Consider the following 14,611-nt stretch of genomic DNA (forward strand, 5'->3'; position numbering starts at 1 on the left):
TGTTTGTCCAATCTCAATGGCAGAATTCTGTGGGACCAACTCTTTGTGGTAATGTAGGAGGACCATCTCGTAGCGACGCTGTTGCTCTCGGTCTGTGGTCTGATACTACGATGATGAATATGCATCTCAGCGTCGTATTGCTGTTCGTTTCCTATATATCTTAGACCTTGAGCTCCGAAGGTCTTCTGCGTTCAACGTTTTTCATGTTGTTATCGGTCTGGTTCCGGCTCGAACTCCAGTATCGCATTCAGTGTTGAAAGCGGGATGCTTGCTTCTGCGATCTATACTTCTTAAATCTATGCTCTTTATATTCAGTATTTTCGTTTCCGAATATCTTTCCTTCCTGTGTCGTGTTTTGTACACTCTCTTCAGTGTCATTCGAGGAATTTAGAGCTGCGGAAGACTCTGGATATTTTGCGGCTGTTGGGGCCATCCATACACGGCCGACATGTATAACAGTGACTGTGCTGTTGGGAGTATTCTTCTTTTCATTTTCGTCTGTCTCAGTCATTGCGGCACGCTCCACGGCTTGACTGTGCGATTCGGTCGCAATCCGGTCGGAAGTATTCTTCTCCTTGTCAGTCATTCTTTGTTCCAATTCCAAATCTTTTGCCTTCTTCTCGGCCTGCTCAATCTTCCACGACTTCATCAGATCCTGGGCAGTCTCTGGATCTGCTGCCTTAAGATGCAACCAATCTGCCAATGGTATACCAGCAATCATGGTTGTAGCTTGTGTGGCTGGTGAATGCTGGGCTGGTGTCGATATAATCGGTGCTTTCTCTGCTTCTTCAAGTCTTGCTGCATCTGTTGAGGTTGATGCTGGAGTCTCTTCTGCTATGGGTGATAACCCTTCTGAAAACAGATCTGGTAATAGCTGCTCCAATGTCTTTTTGCGCCCTATCACAATTATTAATAAATCATCAGGCAGTGTGAAAGGTAAAGATATGACATACATAAATATATGCCGACGGATCTCACTGCTCTAAGGTCTCGCTCATGTTCGCTATCGCCGGGGTAGTCTCGAATGACTTTTCTCAGGTAAATCTCGTAGGCTTCATCAAATTCTTTCGATGAAACTGGATAGCCGAAGCCATCACCTTCTTGTATTGCTTTCTCTCGAAGTCTCGCTCGTGCTATCTTGGGATTAACCATGGTTGTATAGCTTTCGTTGGTTGAATGTTGTTGCTTGATAGATGGAAAGAGATTTTCAAAACATCATCTCAAGATCTGTTTACCTTTGGAGAAAGAAGTCCTTACCGCGCTATGTCCTTGCCGCCTTCAAATTTTTGAAACTGAATGTTTGTGATGGAAATCCAATATGGCTTGCTTAATGTACACATATCTGACTGCATGAAGAATGCTCATTTATTGTTCAAATACCACCTTTTTCCCCCAAATTAAAGCCAAAAACCATACTTTAACAAAATAAAACCATTTCCACGTCTTCAAGAGTTTCCCAATCCTCAAGAAACTTACAAAAAAGTTACCATTTACTGCTTCAGTTTAAAAGTGACCCAACAGCGCGTTTGAGTCTGCGTATCTTTGGTATCATATGCACGGACTAATTCCAGTCACCTTCTCATATTGGAGCCTCAGAGATAATCGTCTACCACAAACTTACATCGATGCAAGAATCTGTTGTCACCTTGCAACCTTATTAATAATAAACCAGAGTTTCGATAAAACACCGTCAAAATGATAAACGTGGTAAGACTCATACAGAAAATCAAAGAGAAAGCATTAAGAGATGGAGACCAGTACGACACAATTTTAGAAGTCGACTTCCAAGAATCCCAGGAGCAAATACAGGAAAAGATCCCGGAAAAGCACCCTGGAGCAACCCCAGATAAACTAGAGCTTGTAATAGCCAATAGTCTTTGCCACTACTTCTGTGTTTAGTCTTCCGCTGTTTCATTAAAATATTTACTGACACTTTTGACAGGGGGCAAGAGGGAAGCTCAGGTGGTCTTCCCAGAAGAGTTTATTCTACAGACAATTTCAGAACAATCACAAGATATTATAGTTCCACGAGTCGCACCGCAGCCAGAGACTTCATTAGTCAACCAGTCGACCTCAGCACCACAGCAACATCAGACTGTTGCTAGCTATTATGAGGTAAAGACACTACAATGGATGACCTTATGCAGGGATAATCCAGCTGTTTCAAAAATGATGTATGAAGACTATAGAGCTGCTACTAGGCAAGCCACTCCACCGGCACAAATCAGTACCCAGCAGATTTATGGAAACATTTCGACTATCACTGAAGAAGCCGCATCAACGGCAATTGATCCAGGCACCAGTAGTATCGACCCATCGGTACAAAGCCACCCTCAAACGGTGACTATTTCTGATACCCCCCAATATCAAAGCTATTTAGCCGAGTCTGAAGGATTTCCTGAACAACCACCCACGGATCTACGCTCTAGTGGGGCACGCCTTTTGAGTCCAACGAGAAATCATAGGAAAATACATGTCGGTCGCTCATATATGGCTCCGCCAGTACCCCCAACTAGAAGACTCTTGACATCCTCAGCCCCTATGAACTTTACAGATAAGGGACGTGATAATGATGAGCAGCAACACAAATTTAAGAGATATAGAAGGCAGAAGAGATCATCCCGTTATCACTCCTAATTTGAGAAGGAGGAGGAGGTAGTTGAGTTAGCATGCCCATAGATCATTTGATCATTAATGGGGGGCGGAGGTGGTAGAGGAGGAGGCAGTGGTGAAGATAAAGATGATAATTTTGGATCACCTCTTTTGAGGTTTGGAATGCTTGATGGAAGATGGTGTATTGGCTCACCTCATTTGAGGCATGATGAACAATTAGGGTTACCTCATTGGAGGGCCCAAGAACAAGTAAGTTCACCTCATTGAAGGATTGTATACTCTATTTGCAGTTACTATTATGGTTGAGAATGATAGGTGTTCAGGAGGATTATTAGAAATATATATGTTTTCAAAATTACTCCGAAGCTTTCATGATTTGATACTATGACATTGTGACATTGTTATGATAGTGATTCATATGTTCGACCTTTGGCTTGAAACTAAGCAGACTTCGTAAGGTATATATGCATAAAATATATAGAGTTTAGAGCTCATAGTATTGAAACATGTATTGTTGTGTTGCGTTTCACCTCATTCTACAGTAGGAGACGTTGTGTGCGCACTTTGTACAATAGGGCTTGGGATTGAATGTCAATTCGAGTCACAACATCAATTCATATCTATTAGTTAGCTAACTGAAGGCAATACTTGTTTGTTGAACGTCTATCCTGAATTGAATCATATTCTATATACTTCTAGAATCAAAATGATTTTGATTGAAGTCAAAACGATTTTGATTCTTTTAATTTGAAATCAAAACGACTTTGATTGAAGTCAAAATGATTTTAATTAGAGTCAAAACGATTCTGATTGAAATCAAAACGATTTAAATTGAATTCAAAATCATTTTCTTCGGGAAAAATATGTTTAAAAGATGTATATATTTCGTGTTTAAAACGCAAATAAACGTAAATAATTATTGTTTAAAACACAAATAAAAGTTGTTTAAAACAAGTATTGATTTCATAATGTTTAAAAGACAAATAATTATTGTTTAAAACGCAAAAAAATGTTCTTTATAACGTAAATGTTCCTTGCTTAGAACACAAATAAAAGTTGTTTAAAAGGTAACAATCGATTTGAATAGATAAAAGAAATGATCATATACTATTGAGATGAAACCTAATATAATATCTATAATTTACTGCTCGCTATCTATGTATTCTAAGTATATATACAAATAAGAAAGAATCTAATGGGGTACAGGAGCTATATTGTCATATGCATCAAGTACATCACTTGGTACTAGTGGAGTCAGTCGTGAGGGTCAATGTAGTGCTAGCCTTCAAGTCTCTCGAGCTGGCACCAACAGAGATAGTGTAGTCGCCGGAAGCGACGGCCCAGGCCTGAGCTACAGTATCCCAGTAACTAAGATCACGTCGGCGGAGGCTGAAAGAAATATCTGCCGACTCTCCAGGGGCAATATTGACCTTCTCAAAACCACGAAGGATGCGAATTGGCTGTTCAGCCTCATCAGGGAAGCTAATATAGAGTTGAGCAACTTCAGCACCGGCTACAGCACCACTGTTTGAGACGCTGGTAGTAACGTTAAGGACATCATCCCAAAGATCGGCTTCACCACCAAGACCAATCTGTCCTGAAGCGTACTTGTATGTGAGGGCAGTTTGATTGGTAATGGTAGCAGTAACCTCGGTGCTGTAAGTGAAGTTGGTGTAGGAGAGACCGAATCCGAATGGGTAGCGCACGGTGATGTTCTTATCGTCAAAGTAGCGGTAGTCGAGATATACTCCCTCAGTGTAGTTGCATTGATCTTCTTCGCAAATATTGAACTCTGAGGGGTAATCGCTGGCATTCTTGGGAAGAGTGTATCCAAGCTTGGCACTGGGGTTTACATCACCGTACAGGACATCGGCAATAGCGTTTCCAGACTCCTGGCCCAAAAGACCACTGTAAAGAACGGCAGTGACGTTCTCGTGCTCGATCCAAGCATCTAAGATGCGTGGACCAACAGTGTTGACAACCACAATAGTGTTGTTACAGTTGTTGGCAACGGTAGTGACCATAGTATCCTGCTCGTCATTAGAGAGCTCACCACGGTCAGCACCTTCTCCAGCGTCGGCATTGATAAAAACGAGGCAGGCAGCAGAGTTCAAAGCATAGTTCGAGATTGAAGGGGATAATGCTGTGCCTGAGCCCAAGTTACCAAGATTGATAGAGTTTGTGGAACCGGAATCGGAGCTGGAGCTACTGTTTCCGGAAGTGCCGGCCGGAGCTGTTATACTGGTGCTGTTGGCATTCGTAGTCGGCATACCACCACTCATGCCACCGCCCATGCCACTAGACGAGCTAGAAGAGTCTGTGTATGTGCTATATCACAAATAAGTCAGTAATGCTAGAGGCGATAAGAGAGTAGCACATCGAACTTACTTATTGAGGACCCACCAGATCATCGATCGATCGGCGATTGCACGGGCGCTGATGGCCTGGAAGGGAGTGACGAGATAGGAGAGCGATGGCTGACCAGAGCCACCAGGACCGCCGAGATGACCTTGGTAGGTATCGGCAGGCGTTCCTTGAACGCTGAAGGCTCGGTTGGGACCAGCCATAGCAGGACCAGCATGAGCTCCAAAAAGAGAGATGGTGCGAGGCTTACTCAAAGGCAGACCTCGACCCGTACCATCTTGTGTGTTCTTGACAAGGACAAGTGCCTCACCGCCAACCTGTCGTATGATATCGGCGTGATCTTCACGGACATCACGATAGTCAGTGTAACTCACCTCTGAAGGTAGAAGACCATCGTCGAGGCCAGCGAAGTAGTATCCAATGACATTGCGAACAGCCATATCGTCTAGCCTCTCTTGCGTAAAGCTTCCATTGGCGATACCAGCTTCGAGAATTTCCTCAGTCCATAGCGAGGATGATCCATAGTCGAGACCACCATTAGCGGAACCAAAAGAGGTAGCCTGAGCACCCTGGTCAGGAATGACCATACCTGGGAAGCCAACGGCGGTCTTCAAGTAGTTGTTGAGAAGTTCGGAGTTCTCGCAAGAAAGGGTGCTGTTGACCTTGTTCATGGCACACATAGCAGCCATCACTGAGATTAATATATTAATTTTGGTCATTCATTTACAACGGATTTAACTTACTGCCAGACTTCACAGCGTCGGCAAAAGGCCAGAGGTAGACTTCGCGAGTTGTCTTATCATCTACGTTACTCGAATATCTGTCGGTAGTAGTTCGGTTCGTCTCCTGCTCATTGAAGAGGAAGTGTCTACCAGCTGTGATAACACCACCACTGTTTATCCCAGCAATAGCTTGTCCCATGGCGATACCGTTCAAGTATGGATCAGGAGCGAATCCTTCGCCGTTACGGCCTCCGTAAGCCACACGTCCCATTGGGCTAGAGACGGGTCCATCTATCAAACTTGCACCTACGGCGTAGAACTCTTTTCCCAGGGCAGAAAAGTTTTCAAGAAACAGTGTACGATTCCAGGTCATGGTTAAAGCCTGAGGCGTGCTGAAGCCTGAAACAAAGAAGTTCATGTTAATACCAACAGCGCCATTCTTTGTAACCAGGGGAGTCCATGTTGCGTTGTCATCGTTGATGGACTGGCCGGTGATAATGGCGATCTTTTGGGCGTTGGTCAAAGAAGATATGAAAGTAACAGCTTTCTCGTAGGCATCAGATGCAGCCCCCAAGTTGACGTTGCCATCTGCCAGGAGGCCTGATGAGGAAGTAGATGTAGTTGTGGTGGAATTACTGGCACAAAGGCCGACGGTAAAGAATGAAAGCGCTGAAGCGACACTGAGGACTTTATGGCCCTTCATGTTAAATGAATGAATGAGATGTAAATATCGGTGATTTTTCACAGTATGACCTTTGTGCTGTCTTATATATTTTCAAACCACAGAAGGGTCCATACACCACTCTTCCCCATCCTCCTTAAATTAAAGTTATTTAGCGGGGCGGCCCATATAAGATTTAGAGGAGTTTAAAGAGTGATAAATGTCACTGGACACGAATCTTGCCGCTGATTGTAACTATTTTTCTACATACCACCATGGGTTTGCTAAAAGACCAGTATATCAAAGCTTCAGCTACTTAGATTATACGCCTCATCTTAGAGTGGACGGGACCCTCTGAATGACAATCATAAAGGGGAGGGTAGTATCGCCTGGAGCCTCTCGCCGAGCATATCCCTACCATGCACTATCATGTCCTGGCGAGTAGTAGCTATAATACCAGATCATCCTATCAAGACCAATTGCCACGGTCAATGTATGGTTGATATCAGAGCTCTTCTACATAATCGGCCATATAGTTCTTGATCAATGTCTGGCAACGACCATCTGAATTATCAACCAGACCTGCACCCAGCAAACACTTTGCGACTTGAAACAAGACTTCTAGTGGCATGTAGCGTCCGTAGGAACTGCCACTAGCTGGTACGAGTGTGGATGAGTGTGGACGAGTATGGGCATGCGTGGACAGCGTGGACGGATGTGGACGGGTGACGAAAAACGCCAAGCCTTATGACTATGTCAAATTCTTTGGTATGCGCTGCCATTCGTGATTGGATAGCATACGCGTCCACCCCACTGCGTCCATGATGCTCATAATTGTTTTCATGAAATTAAGGTATTAAATAGGCAGGTTAGAAGAACAAGTACCGCAGTCGGTGGAGACACCGGCACTGCAATCTTTAGTCAAACACCGAGAACGCCAAGATAGCCCATATGATCTAAGCTTAATCAAGAATGCATATGATGATCCCTCGTTCATTCGTCGCTACTATTATAGCCTGAGAACCTAAAAAGTTTATTTTTTCTGAATCTTTAGGAAGTATAAGCTTAAATGTAGAGGCTTTTGAACAACTAATTGATTGGATTGATTATTCAAAATTGGCCAAAAAACCCCCAATTTCTGATAAAGTTCACTTGAGCCTTTGTACGCCATGAAGGCCTTACAATATAGGGTATGAAAGCCTATGTAATTACTTAAAATGCTGTAACAGACAAAAAGAAAATAAGTACTTGATGATAACAGCAATAAAGGGGCTTGGTAGTAGGTGACGAAAGGTTGTCAGAAATGGCTAGTGCTTTTAATGATCCACGGCTATTCCAAGGGCTCCCGATAATACTGCATGATTCTAAAACATTGCAGTGCGCGTACAGATTCGTAAGCTCTATCACGGAGTCCGAAAAACGCCGGACGAGATAGAACTAAGCACTGGATTTTCTTGAACCCAAATCGGCCATACCCCGCAACGGCAGATATACCAACGCTTTCTGGATAGCTATGGCGATGACGCCAGAACAGGGGCAGCAGCTAGTTCATCTTGTAACCAGATCGAAATCGCACCGTTTTACGCCACGGTTCAAATCATCCCAAGAATGTTGCGACGGCCAAAGTCAACCATTATTGTATGCGGTCAAATTACGCTGTCATGGTTTCAAGCGATATTTGACATGTCGTAAGCCCCCATCAACCATCAAACACAACGCGGTGCGGTTTGCTTTCGTCTTCGGGCACTTTAATTGGCTCTGGAACAATGGAATCAAATACTATGGTCTGACGGGACCTGGGTAATAGGTACATCGCATAAAGGCTCGTACGTTACACATCGAGTCGACGAAGCTTTTGAGAGCGATTGACAGTCGAAAAATAATGGAAATTTCGCAGCTCTTGAATTTGTCGGGGCTCTTTTGCTGACACTATTGATAAAAAGCTTAATATTATCTGAGAGAGGGATTGGAGAGGTATCAAGTCGGCTACCTATTGCGAGCCCACCGTCATAGTTATTGACGTGTGGTTCTGGCACTGACGCAAAGAGTATGGCGAAGAACTTTAGTTGATGTATGACGGTACACCCAGCCATAGGTGGCTACCGAAGAAACCCTTAGCCGCCGCTCTATCAATCCCATCAATTGCCCGGTGATCGAAGGGGCTCAATACCTCTGGGATAATGGCAAAGGGTCTATCGTTGCTGGTAGCATTTGGGTCGATAACGAATGAGGCGGTCAGGAACGATTGCTGGTCGCAAGACAAGCAGTACGGTTGAAATCGCGTAAGGAGATCAAAGGCGTCGCTGCTCCTGCTAATGCTTACTGAAGATGACCCAGGTAGAGTGCTAACCAGAGGAGAGTGAGCAGCAGCAATTAAGAGTCGAGGACCAAAGAACGGGGAGCCAACACGGTTTTGCTCTGTCCACTAAAGAGCGGAAACTGGACTCTAGACACCTGGCTTCTAGGAACAGGAAAATGATCTTGAAGAATGATATCTCCAAGGTAACAGCCTATCATGCATTGTAAAGGGTGTTCAGCCACCCCTCGTATCCACGCTTCTAGTTGCCTTGTGAATAGCACCAAAGTAACGAGTAAGCATCTCAGTACTTTTTTAAAGCTGTGGTCGTGTTTATTTGTGGTAGTAGCAGACGGAAAAAAGGCTAGATAGACGGAGTGGAACTGTGGTCCGACATTGCACCCATTCTTCCATATCATAGCATCCGTCAACTTTCACAGATGATACTGAATAAATTATGAGGGTGCATCCTAGAAGTTATAGTACTTTCATATAGCTTTTTGAAGAAGAAGATAGAGTGGGGCAAAATGTGAGGTTTGAGGGATGAGGTGGATGTACGCGTGCACCCCTTCACCCCGCCCCGCCAATCGATGTTTGACGGCTTACATAATAGCGTCAGCACCACGGGACCGAATTTCAACATCATCTCTTACCACGTTTAGTCCCATGATTTGAATGGCTTTGTTAGTCGATCAACAACTGCCTATTCATTCGACATCCATTCATGGGCATTTGGAGAGTATCTCTTCTTTAAAATTATGACAATTATGTGTTGGTGCTGCTTACACAATGGAATGCCACTGAGACGGCAAGGGCTGGATTGATGCAAATAGAGTTGGTCAAGACTTTTAAGCTCAGTAGTATGGCGTGGAGATCTTGGCTAGTAATCTAAATTCCAAAAGTACAAGCCCAACTTTGGTAAGAGTAATATGCATGTCTCCACCCTCAAGTTGGCACGGAAGGTATTTTGACGCTCGCTTGTTACTTCTTTGGGGATCACTGCCCAGCACTTGCATTGTGAATCACCGCCTTTGTCTAGGTCCAGAGAGTACTCTGCAATTGCTCATAAAGACACTTTCAATTTACTCATTTCTGCAACGTCACGAGAAATCCCCAGTCGGGATATGGAATATCTTAGGGGTTTCCGGTTGAGTAACCTCATGACATGGGGATTGACGAAGCTGTCACATTTGATCTTTCTTTGCCGCAGAAGTATATCAGCTGTCTAGATAGTGATTTGGGATTCTCAAGATATCACACATAAATTCACCGCCGATTCACAACACCATGACGTTACATCTGTAGATTACAACAGTCAGCAATTCATTAGGCGTTGTTGCCAAGTATCATTATCTATAACTATAATTACCAAATGCGATGTACTATGCTCAAAAATCAAGTCATCTTTTCGTGTTCCTCAAGGAATCACTGATCCAACTCTCAAGAGTTTTCGTAAGATAATCTTCTCCTTCAGGAGGTATTGTGTTCCTTCAGAAATCACTCAATCAACTCTCAAGAGTTCATAAACCTTCATCCACCCTCATTCCTTCCCTACTCCGCACTTCCCTTCACATCGCCTCATATTCTTGACTCAATCTACCGAGTCTACCGAGGTGTCGCTACCAGCATCTCCATCCCCCTCAGTCATAATCTTTAGTGTCTCTTCACTCACTGCTTCAGCAGGAGATGAAGGACCTTCCTTCTTCAATTCTTCCTTCGATTCCTTCTTTGCAAGTAAACCAAATGGATTTGGATCACCAAATGTTACTGCATTGACACAAACACTCCCCTTGTAAACAGTAGAGATTGTCTTTCTCTCCTTGACAAAGGCGTCTTTCTGATTACGCCAATGATCTAGTTGTCACGAGCTTCAGATTCATTCTGCAGAGATCCATTGGGATCTAGCATCTCTTCTTCCGTGGCCTCGTTGGCGTGCCAAGAGTACTTCCAATATCGATTATGCTCTGTAATTCAACATCTGAAGTTCCGAGGTTATCGCCAACACTGCGCAATGGCTCAAGTCGACTCTGAACTCCCTATACATCGGTCAAGGGAAGTCCTCCACCTGGCATTGGGCCACTGCTAGAAAATCCCGCTCAACCAGCATTGCCACCAGAATTTTTCAAAAAATTCGAAGCATGATTCGGGCTACTCAAATTCTCTTGGTCTTCTGAAGGAATTCCTTCAAAGGGCCATCTTGGGGTACTTGCTCCGGATCTTTCAACAGAATGTTGAGAAACTCCAAAGCTGTTCTCGTCTCGGGACGATTCTTCAATTTAGTCTAAAGCTCCAAAAATTGGCAAGCTGCGTTAAGAGCTCGCTTATCCTCCGCTGAGACAAGGTCCCAATTTTTTTATTTCTTCCAGGGTTGTGGAATGAGAAGCACCGAGAACTTCCCATTCTTTCTCCAATCCTTTACAATATTAATCTTGAAGTAATTCTCTAATTCATGGACATACTCTCCCTTCGGTCCAACAAACATCTTGGAGACCTGACCAGGCTGAGAGTTGACAGCGACATACATCATCGGGTGCATTTCTGAGCGAAGCGGAAGAGTTAATTCGACTTGCTTGCTCACTTTCTCATCTTGATCTTGAGGGTTTGGGCCTTTATTTTTCTGATTCGAACCTTGCGATTTAGAACCTCTATTATCTTGAGAAGGCTGCAATCTATTTCTCCATGCTCCACCTGGCGCATACGCTGAGGTGGCTCTGTTGTCGACTAAGCGCGAGACATCAACATTTGTGTCCGAACCCTCTTCCTTGGCGGTAGAATTCGACTTCGACGTCGACTTTGACTTGGCCTTTGCCTCCTCGGCCTCTTTGTTTGCCTTGGCTTCTGCTTCTCCGGCTTCTTTCTTCGTCTCTGACTCTTCAGCCTCTTTCTCTGCCAAAGCTACGGCCCTTTTCTCCGCTTGCTCAGCCTTCCAACATTCCATCAACTCCTTGGCAGTTTCTGGATCTTCTTTCTTAAGCACCAACCAATCTAGCAATGGGATACCAGCAATCATGGTAGTAGATGTGCTTGGTGGTGGTGATGCCACGACAGGTCTCTCAACCTTCTCAATCTTGGCTTCTGGAGCCTTCGATCTCGATCTGGACTCGAATGCATCAGGGAAGAGCTCAAACGCCTTCTTGATCCCATTCTCATGCCCTGTTGAAAAATTAGTTAATTATTCAAGAGAAGAATACATTGAATATGACATACAGAAGTAAGCGCAAATCGAATTTGCAGTTCTAATCTCATACTCCAAAGGAGTATCTTCTGGCTTCTTGAGTCTTAATCTCTTTCGAATAACCTTGAGCTCACTTTCGAAAAGCTCTTCGGTGACTTCTCCTTGGTCGTCACCATCTCTTGTAACTTTTTCTTTAATCTGCTTGAACAAAAGCGCAGTATCTATAGGGCCGTCTTCCATCTTGAAGAATGGCGGCGGTGGCGGCGGTGGTGACAGGATTGATTGTTTGATGGATTGCAAGAAGGTTCAAGATACTTTTACAAACTCTGTGTCTTGTGTGAGGAAATTCCTTAGCGCTTTATGTGTTTACCGCCTTTTTATTCTATTAGAAATGAAGATTTATATTAGGATCATGAAAGTACTTGCTTGACATATATCTACCTAACTATATAATATATTATTTCAAATTCATACCCTCTTTTCTCCCATTCAAGATGTCACTAATTCTCTGACTGTCATGTTGCAGTAATACTTTAATACCTCAGGAGTTTTCTAATCCTAGAGAATGAGTAGAATGATCAAACCATGCTCCATTGACTTGAACTCCTTCAAGTTCGCGGATAGCTGTTCGTACATTTGCTTAGACCGCACGGACCATCCATCCTAACCATTCTGCCCATTCATACCCTCACATCAGCCCCCCTACATAGATGTCTTTAGAGAGATGGTAATCTTGTCATTTCTGGTCTATCGTCCAGTTTGCCTGTGATACCTTATGAATATTCATATACATATAAAAGAACCCGAGTTTTCGTCCTTTATCTCTCATTTCTCTTCTCCCTCTTATTTTCACTCCCTCCGCTCTAATTTTTCTCCGTTCTCCCCTTCCCTTTTCCCTTCCCGACCCCCAACTCTCCTCCAAATATCCCTTGAGCTAAGTACTGTACTAATAACAGTCATCACACCTACAATACCCCTATCACTAACGATCCACCCAGTTCCCGCTCCAGGTTGAAAGAGATCGGCTGCATTCTCAATAATTTTGAGAAATATTTCAGTCTTGAATTTTCCCTTTTTGTTATTCTTCCCTGGATGTTCCGCGATAACATGTGTTTTGTCGATTGGTTTTGTTGCTAGATCCGAATCATGTGAACTATCCGATGGGTTGGACTTTGTAGTCGTATTGCTATTGACGAGCAGATGGTAAAGATCCCATAGCCCTCCAAATATCGATATACTCAGCGAGTAGAACCAAAATTTATTACCTTCAAGAGCACATGTTGAGGACCAAGGGGTGTCGCATACACCCATAATATCTAACTGTTTTATGAATTGGGATTAGTAATTTTTCTTACGTGCCTTCTCTGATCCTGTTCTCTCCTAAGGGGTTGGTAAGGAAAATACTGGGTAGGTAGTTGGGTAGCTGGTACTTACGATGGTGAGACTTTCCACTATTTGAGTAGGTCTTGGTCAGTCAAATTTCAAAAGAGCGGGAGCGAAAAGCAGGAAAGGAGGGGAATAGAAGCAGAGAGGCAGGAGTGTAAAAGTGTAAAAGACTAGGAGCGTTGGGATGTCGAAGGGCAGGAGTGCGGAGTTTTAGAGATGCGAAAATCAAGGAGGACAGGAGCGCCTAAGCGTTGGAGTGTAGGAGCTCTGAAGTATGAGAGCGTGAATGCATAGTGATGTAGAAGCGGATGAGAACAGCAAAGAAAATAAAAACTCACATCCCAAATAAGCACCCATAAACCCCGATTTGCCCACATTAATCAACATTCTCATCCCATCTTCATTCAACAAACTATCCCATGCTTTTGAGAAATTTTTGATGAAACGGAAGAAACGCATATAGCGACGTCCTTTGTAAATATTAGCTTAGGCTTTTCTTTCTTATTCGTGCCTTTGGTGATTGTTTCGCTCTTCGAACCCGTTTTTGAGATGAGGACTGAGGATATGGTGAACGAAATCTCCTCTTGATCTAACCCTCGAACTATGGTTCTTGGGTTTGAACTCCGGAGTCAGGCACAAATTGGGTGGGAGCCTCGTGCACTAGTACGAATATCCCATTTCGTCATCCCAAACTATCTCCGTCCACTCCTCCCCTCATCCCCTGATGCTGTCATGCCCTCATCTTCCCCCTCCCTCTCCATCAACTAAGAAACAAAACATACCAACAGCAAGCTCCCTCCTCGCCTTCCACAACTTCTCCACAACTTGCACTTGCACCTTACCATCTACACCCCCCTCCCCTCCTCTCCCCATCCCAATCCCCAGCCCCAACAACACCCACCCCAAAACCGCCGGATAAAATGCACATATCTGACACAAAGCTTGTATCAACCTTAGAGTTTTTTCTAGACCGGCTTTTTATTGGGTACAAAATTAGTAAACAATTTTTGTGTATTGGATGGGAGGATACAGCACGTGAGTACAGAGTAATAAAGGGAAGCGGGAAAGAATAAAAACCATACCAGCATCCGAAGCAAAATCCACTGCATGTTTTAAAATGCCCATTGTCTGTCTTTTTTCTTCACAGGACCGTGTCAAGTTATAATAGTTCACGGCACCTACACCCAAGTGGTATTATCGTAAGAATAAAGTAATTTCGAATCGAGCCGAGACTAGTACCCTTATATCTTCTTGACCACAAAAATCTTTTCCCGTATATTCAAGAAACAGTATGCGAAAGTCCAAAATATTAAAGACCGTACCGTACTTATATCATTTGAAAAAACCTCAATGACGAAGTTCGAGCTTAATGAATGACAAACGTTTTATGCCCG

At 43.7% G+C, this 14,611-nt stretch overlaps 5 protein-coding genes across 5 annotated transcripts; 2 read left to right on the forward strand and 3 right to left on the reverse strand.

The window, feature by feature from the left end:
* Nucleotides 1-247: 247 nt before the first annotated feature.
* Nucleotides 248-1,152, reverse strand: Bfra_001484 (uncharacterized protein; the record flags this gene model as incomplete). Its single annotated transcript, XM_037331914.1, has 2 exons — nucleotides 248-897; nucleotides 954-1,152. The coding sequence occupies 2 exons, from the start codon at nucleotides 1,150-1,152 to the stop codon at nucleotides 248-250; spliced, it is 849 nt and encodes a 282-aa protein (XP_037196068.1).
* A 543-nt stretch (nucleotides 1,153-1,695) lies between these two features.
* Nucleotides 1,696-2,637, forward strand: Bfra_001485 (uncharacterized protein; the record flags this gene model as incomplete). Its single annotated transcript, XM_037331915.1, has 2 exons — nucleotides 1,696-1,891; nucleotides 1,943-2,637. 2 exons carry the CDS (start codon nucleotides 1,696-1,698, stop codon nucleotides 2,635-2,637), a joined length of 891 nt encoding a protein of 296 aa, XP_037196069.1.
* Nucleotides 2,638-2,694: 57 nt separating this feature from the next.
* On the forward strand, nucleotides 2,695-2,948 carry Bfra_001486 (uncharacterized protein; the record flags this gene model as incomplete). The annotated part of the gene is made up of 2 exons (XM_037331916.1): nucleotides 2,695-2,862; nucleotides 2,904-2,948. 2 exons carry the CDS (start codon nucleotides 2,695-2,697, stop codon nucleotides 2,946-2,948), a joined length of 213 nt encoding a protein of 70 aa, XP_037196070.1.
* Nucleotides 2,949-3,848: 900 nt separating this feature from the next.
* Nucleotides 3,849-6,402, reverse strand: Bfra_001487 (putative beta-glucosidase d protein; the record flags this gene model as incomplete). The annotated part of the gene is made up of 3 exons (XM_037331917.1): nucleotides 3,849-4,941; nucleotides 5,002-5,668; nucleotides 5,721-6,402. 3 exons carry the CDS (start codon nucleotides 6,400-6,402, stop codon nucleotides 3,849-3,851), a joined length of 2,442 nt encoding a protein of 813 aa, XP_037196071.1.
* A 4,406-nt stretch (nucleotides 6,403-10,808) lies between these two features.
* On the reverse strand, nucleotides 10,809-14,342 carry Bfra_001489 (uncharacterized protein; the record flags this gene model as incomplete). The annotated part of the gene is given in 9 exon segments (XM_037331918.1): nucleotides 10,809-10,937; nucleotides 11,043-11,809; nucleotides 11,864-12,029; nucleotides 12,040-12,145; nucleotides 12,685-13,151; nucleotides 13,187-13,260; nucleotides 13,556-13,687; nucleotides 14,000-14,191; nucleotides 14,300-14,342. 9 exon segments carry the CDS (start codon nucleotides 14,340-14,342, stop codon nucleotides 10,809-10,811), a joined length of 2,076 nt encoding a protein of 691 aa, XP_037196072.1.
* Between the last annotated feature and the right edge of the window lie 269 nt (nucleotides 14,343-14,611).

Source organism: Botrytis fragariae (assembly GCF_013461495.1).
Source record: "Botrytis fragariae strain BVB16 chromosome Unknown tig00000006, whole genome shotgun sequence".
Lineage (NCBI taxonomy): Eukaryota > Fungi > Ascomycota > Leotiomycetes > Helotiales > Sclerotiniaceae > Botrytis > Botrytis fragariae.